General features: G+C 46.7%; 1 protein-coding gene across 2 annotated transcripts in view; it reads right to left on the minus strand.

Moving 5' to 3' along the window:
* The window catches only part of B4GALT4 (beta-1,4-galactosyltransferase 4), a 38,642-nt gene that overhangs the window by 16,717 nt on the left and 15,057 nt on the right, over positions 1-6,868 (minus strand). For both annotated transcript variants that reach the window (XM_045850785.1, XM_045850784.1), the window contains exon 2: positions 5,708-6,105. In XM_045850785.1, the coding sequence (XP_045706741.1) occupies positions 5,708-5,969 (262 nt within the window). In that variant the 5' untranslated portion in view covers positions 5,970-6,105. The remainder of the gene's footprint in view (positions 1-5,707; positions 6,106-6,868) is intronic.

A 6,868-nucleotide genomic window follows, 5' to 3' on the forward strand; every position in this document is an offset into this window, starting at 1 on the left:
TATCTCATCAAGTGGTAAGAGGCTTACATGAGCTAGTACACGTAAAGCACTTAGAACATTGCCTGGGACCCGCAATATGTGTCAGCTTTTATTATTACTACTTTAAAGCCTTGTTGGGTCATAAACTATAATCACAGAACCACATGACCCAGGTTATTGTCTACAAAAGCAATAAAATTACATATAAAAGCATCTCCTTGTTGGCCAACATTCCCTGGGTAGCCAACTCTGGCTCTGTGATTCATCCATAAATTAGAAATACATTCTGTCCCACTTTCAGCTTTCGGCTCAGAGGAGGTGATGGTGCAACTTTCTTCGGTCATCCCAAATCTGGGTTCATCCCACCATCAGGCACCTCCAACCAAGCTGCCGGAGTTCAACCCCAACAAGATCAAAGTCATACACCTGAGGCGCACCAGTGGGGGAGTCGATGCCATGTCTGCCCTGGTCCCCAAGATCGGCCCCCTGAGCCTGTCTCCAAAAGAGGTTGGTGATGACATCGCCAAAGCAAGCAGTGATGGCAAGGGTCTGAGGATGCCAGTGAAGCTGACCATTCAGAAGACACAGGCCCAGACTGAGGTAGCACCTTCTGCCTCTGCCCTGATCATCAAAGCCCTCAAAGCACCACCACCACAAGACAGAAAGAAACAAGAAAATATTAAAATATTAAGCGCAGTGGAAATATCACTTTTGATGAGATTGTCAACATTGCCTGACATTTGCAGCACTGGTCTTCAGCTAGAGAACTCTCTGGAACCATTAAAGAGATCCTGGGGACTGCCCCAGTCTGTGGGCTGCAATGTTGACGCCCACCAACCTCATGACAACATAGATGACATCAACAGTGGTGCAGGGAAATAGCCAGCTACTTAAGAATTGCAAAGGAAAATATTTCAATTAAAGATCATTTGACAACCAAAAAAGAAAAAAAAAAAGAAATGCATTCTGTCCCGATGACCCCGGTGAAAAGCAGAGGTCAGGACTAAACTAACTTTAAATGTTCTCTATCCATTGTTTCTGTCTTAAAATTCCAAAGGAAGGTGAAGCCTCTTAAAAATATCAAGAGCATTCCACCCTGGCTGGTGTGGCTCATTGGACTGAGCGCTGGCCTGTGAACTGAAAGGCTGCCGGCTCAATTCCCAGTCAGGGCACATGCCTGGGTTGCAGGCCAGGTCCCCAGTTGAGGGCCTTCTGAGAAGCAACCAATATCTCTCACACACTGATGTTTATCTCTTCTCTTCCTCTTTTTCTCCCCACTCTCCCCTCTCTAAAAGTAAATAAATAAAATCTTTTTAAAAAATCAAGAGCATAGCTATCCACTAGAAACTAGCCTCACTCCCTAACCCAGCAGTAACAGGAACAGGCATGTGCAACACGGCCAGAAGTGTCCACTGTGCCATGGTAGCAGCAGACATTTGCTCTGCAAGTCTGGATGCAGCCTGGCAAAACCCAAGAGCCGTCCATGGTAACCAAACTCATGTAAGGCTTTAAGGACCAGCTGAAGCCACTGACCTTTCTCTTGGATCTGAATTAACAGAGAATACTGACTAATAAGAAAGGTGGCAGAGCTCAGTTAGGGAACTGAGCCACACTTTGTGAAAAATCCATAGACAATGGTCAGGCTGTAAAATCTCAAATTGTTTGCAAGTGGTGCTATCCTCTTCTGAGCAAATCAATTGCAGGCTCAGAAGCAAATGTATGTCATGGTACCTTGCTTCAGGTGACCATCACCTACCATGGCTGTGGCTGCGGAGACCAGGCTCTATTGTCCATGAAATAAAGGACTCTGCCAAAAAGCACCAAGGAAAATAACTGTTTACAGCCACCTAGAGAAAGTAACTGGCTTACAAGAAAAGAGCCTTTCCTTAGGGTTCTGCATGTGAGGCATAGTGATGGTAAGGCAGCAATGCCCTAAAAACAAACACCAAGAAGCGGAATAATGTGAAAAGCAATCTATTAGAGCTGCTGCCGAGCCACAGAACTGCTGGGAGAGGATGGTGATGTGGCTGTTGAGGTGGTTTCCCATGCAGCTTGTTAATAAGCCCCATCATCCAAGTTAACTGTCTATGTCTCTGTTCTCAGCCCCTGGAAGAGCCCTAGGCAACAGCCTGATAGAAACCAGTCCCTTCACCCACTTTATCACTGTCATGACTTTTCACGGCCCTAACCTCCCAGAACCTGTTTCCACGTACTCTACCTGTCTCCCTACTGTTGGGAACTGCCCTGCCTGGTTTCAGAAGCTGTAACCTGCCCTCCCCCCCGCCATGGCTAAGGCTGAGTGAGAGACCTTGAGACTCTAAGCCACTAAGGAGACAAAGCTTGTCTCCCTGGCAGGGGTGCCACCTCTGCCCCCTTTACTTCACCCTGCTTGGCCCTGAGTCTGACCAGTCAGCCAATGATGGGTAAGATTCCTCAAAGGAGGGATGACCTAAGACAGGCATGGTCACCAGGGGTTCCTCAGGGAAGGACTTGGCGGGCTATAGAAAGAGGGGGTGATGGACTCTCACCCATTGCCTTTGACATAGCCTGAGTCCTCATTCTGTGTGCAAGTGTCCTAATCTGTTGGCTGCATTAATTCCCCTGCCTGACTTAAGCCTCAATCAATGCCAGAGGTGGGTACAACCCTGTGCTGGAAAGGGCAGGTTCCCTGGGACAATAAAGCCTAAGAAAGAATGCATAAAATCGTGTGAAACCTGCTTTGCTAATATCCTCAATTTAAATGATAAGGGTCCAAACATGAAGTGAATTTGTTCCCCAAAGTTTTATGGCCCTTTAACTATCTGACCCTAATTCACAATAAACCCTCATAGTTGTTTGAATGTTATCTATTTTTAAATCATTTCTGCCTGACAATGATTGATGAGCTTTACGTATATACCCTGTATTCCTATGCAAATTAAACCCAATAAAAGCCCATTGAGGAATAGGTTCCTGGCCCTTCTCCTTTGAGAGTTTGGCCACCTTTTCTCCCCAAGCAGACCATGTCTTGGTAGATTTATTCTCATCCGTGGTGGATAGGGCGCGGGTGGGGGAGGGAACCCTGTGGGCGGAGGCCCCCAACACCCTACCAATACCCTCATGACGTCCTCTCAAGTATTGTCCCTTCTGGCCCCTCTTCATCCACTACTAACTATATCACCCTCTTAATCCAGGTGCTTGCTCAATTTGTATCACTGCCCATCTATTTTTATAAATGCAGCTATTACTTCAGTGAGTTGTAAGGATTTTGAACAAGGAAGGTAACAGTCAGATTTACGTTTCAATAACTCATTTTCCTATCTCAACCTGTGTAATTTGTGAGCAGAATAATTCCCTCACACAATCAGGAATAGTGTGTTGTCTTTCCCATGACCAGGTAAAGAGGAGCAGCATGCCAATGTAAACACAATGGAAGACTGGGATTCAGTTAGGGAAGCAGGTCTGCAGGTTTCTGTTAAGAGCAAAAAGCCTCCAACGGCCCCAGGCTACCCCACAAAGAGTTAATTTAGTGTGCAGAGAGCCACTTCTGTAGGACAAATGAGGGGCACTGGGCTTTGCAGACTGGAAAGGCTCACCCTGCCTTCGTCCTGCCTGCACGCTGTGCCCTGGGGAAGAAAGGCAAACGCACGAACAACACACTGTGGTCAACACAACAGAAACAGGCAGACACACAGGGAGCGTGAGATTAACTCTGGGGCAGTCCCTGGAGCCTTTCGGGGAGAGAAGTTATCTAAGGCATATTATTGACGAATAAACAGAAGTCTGCCAGGCGGACATGAACTGAGGAAAGGCATTCTGGAAAAGGAGAATGATGTCCAGGTTCAGAGGAGTGTCTGGCAAACTACTAGCACTTTAATGTTCTGAAGAACCAAAGGTGTGATATATAATATCGCGGTGGAGTTTTTCTAATTAACATGTTCACTAAAACCAATTTACTGTTCACTGAACTTGAAAGACAAGACATCAAAGGGGAATATAACATACAAGATATTTAAGAAATAAACACTAAACACAACATTGAAGGACAGGCATAGTCGTGTCCCTCAACTGCAAGCTTTTGGCCAAGGGGATGCTAACAGACGGTGTTGCAGAACAGGGCCAAGGGGGGGTACAATATACTATTACCGATAGGACCCCCCACTAGGTTCATTATGTCCGCCGCCAGAGGAAAGAGGCCTCTCAACGCCAGAGATTGGTGAAAAGGAAAGGAAATATTTATTTAAAGCTATACAGACTTAGAGTAGTGACCTAATGTCTTCATTAAAATATTAAAGTCCTTTAGGATACCCATAAACACACACAGTCCTTCCTTCTCCCTCTGCCCAGTCTGGGGTACCATATCTCAGAAAAAGAAGTAGAAGCCCATGATTCAGGCTCCCGGCACCATCAGCTGTGTCGCTGCCACGATCTCCAGTTAATCCAAAGCTATGTGGCACCTTCTCATGGCCCACCAACAAGAGTCCTTTCACCCCTTTTCTTCCAGGCAAAGTCCCTCCTGCTGCCTAAGTCACATGGCAAAAAGGAGCATCCCAAAGCCACGTGGTCCTCACTCTCACCAAAGCTTCAGGGGTCCCCACTCTGCCAAAGCAGCATGGTTCTCTCCTCGCATGGCTGCCAACTCTGGATTTAAATCCCCGTGCCAATCTGCCTTTGCACCCCCACATTTCTGACTCCTCCTACAATCAGCTACACCTGCCAGCATTCCTGTATTCTTCCAGGTTTTCTGGGCTACCATAATGAGTCTGGGCAGGTGTGGCCCCATGTCATGGAGCCAATCATCTCCAAGCTCTCACACAAGTGCTGTAACCAGGGGGAGCTGCCTCCCAATTACATCCCAGGTGGAAGTCACTTCCACCCCCCTGGCTCAAAGCATGGCCACAGCTATTTAACATATCTGTGCAACCAGTTAAAGGTTATAGATATGTTAAATGACCACACCAGAGGTTAGCAGCAAAGCTGTTGCTATGTAAAACAGCTCTCAATGGCCCTGCTCCTTGAGTCCCTTCACCCAACTCATTTGTGGGGGAGAGGGGTGAGGACATCCTATATATCTTTCTAATATTTCCTGGACACCTTGAGTTCTGGACCCCATTCCAAATCCCTATTTGGGCGCCCCTCTTGACACCCTGTTACAATGGGACACAAGTGGAGGCTTAAATGTGCTGTGTTTCTCCACTTGTGGTCCGCAGGCGGCAGGACAGAAACAAGCCCAGGTTAGCCCATGGGTCCCAGGAGAAGGAAGACACACAGAGCAGGGCCACCAGCCAAGGCCACCTGACCCTGAGCTCATCCCACAGACAGGTGAGCTAAACCATGCCCACTGGTGTATGCTGCTAAGACTTTTGTGGCTGGATAATAAAACTGGCTATGTTCATATGGTGGACACTCTACATCGGCAGCAGGGACACAGCTCACAAACATAACACTGAACAATGGAAGTCAGACACAAAAGAGTGTACAATATATGTGTTTCCAAGTCTGCAAAGTTGAAAAACAGGGAAAATCTGTGGACGGTGTCAGAAACGTGAAATAAAGGTAGTAACTGAAAGAAGTATAGGAACTTCCAGGGTTCCAGGAACGTTCCATTTCTTAATTTACATACTGGCTGCACAGGTATGTTCGTTTTGTGAAACTAACCAAGCTGTACACTTCTGGGTTTTGTACTTTCCTGTACACGTATCCAATAAAGTTTATGTAGCACTTGTAAAAGAGGAAAAAAAATACTTACTGAGATATGGAGAGACCAAAGGGCAGTTGTCAAGGTCTGCTTTCTTCACAGACGCTGCATTCATCACAGTTTCTTTCTTCCCCAAAACCATGGCCTTTTTGAAATTAGCGATGAAATCCTTTGCTTTAGGAATCTCTTGAATAGCACCCACAAAATAGTTACTGGTGGCCCACCCAACCACTGTCAGGCATAAAGTAAAAAGCAGCAGTAATCGGAATTTGTAAGAAAGGTAGAAGGTCATGTGGAAGCCCATGTCTTTCATTTCGTGAGCAAGAGGAACCAGTCTGCCTCACCGCGGGCAGGAGGCTCCCAGTGCAAGTTTTCTGATCCGACTGCACCACTGATGACAATCAAAGATGCAGGCCTGCTTTTGCTCAGTGGTTCTGCTCCAACAGTCTCTAGAAGACAATCACAAGACAGGTTTCAAAAGAATATCCTATTCTGAAATAATTCACATTAGCACAAACAGAAAACCCATCCCTGTCAGAAACTGACTAACAGTAATAGGTGTTCTCCAAGCAGGGTTCAGAGATGAGAAACTCAGAGGTTTTAGAGGTAGCAGGTTCCAACCACATACACATTAAAGGAATCCTCCCTGGGCCATCACCCAGGCCGGCTGCCACTTGAGAGAAAAGCCACATCCAGATGTTGCACAGGGGGAGAAAGGAGAGACTGGCAATATCCCCTTAGTTCTGAGCTAGTCACAGCCTAAAACACAGCCTTACAGTCCTCCTTCTGGCATGCTTTAAGAGAAGGTTACAAGTGAAATCTTGTTATGGAAAATGAGACAAAACCTCTTCTCTGTGGGAGCTAGAAAAATGTGCTGCTCAACAGGGGATGAAAAAGCAAGGCTTTCACTAGGAGGCGCTGGCACCAGGCACATCCCAAAGGGTGGGGGAGGTGGGGGGACAAACATAAGAAAGTGCTGACACAGGAGGCCACTCACCTGTAAGAATATGAGGCAAAACTGTTTGAGGTCAGGGGTTCTGGCTCAGACAGAAACTACAGCTCTACCACATACTGGCCACGAAACCCGGTCTTTTCTATAAGATGGAGATAAATATAGTTCTACCCAGAGACGTTATTGTGGGACTGGCTGACCTAATGCACAGGTGGCAAATACAAGGCCCGTGGGCCAAATCCCGCCTGGCACCTTGTTTC

Source organism: Phyllostomus hastatus, unplaced genomic scaffold (assembly GCF_019186645.2).
Source record: "Phyllostomus hastatus isolate PE091 unplaced genomic scaffold, TTU_PhHast_1.1 phas_contig_86, whole genome shotgun sequence".
Taxonomy (NCBI): domain Eukaryota; kingdom Metazoa; phylum Chordata; class Mammalia; order Chiroptera; family Phyllostomidae; genus Phyllostomus; species Phyllostomus hastatus.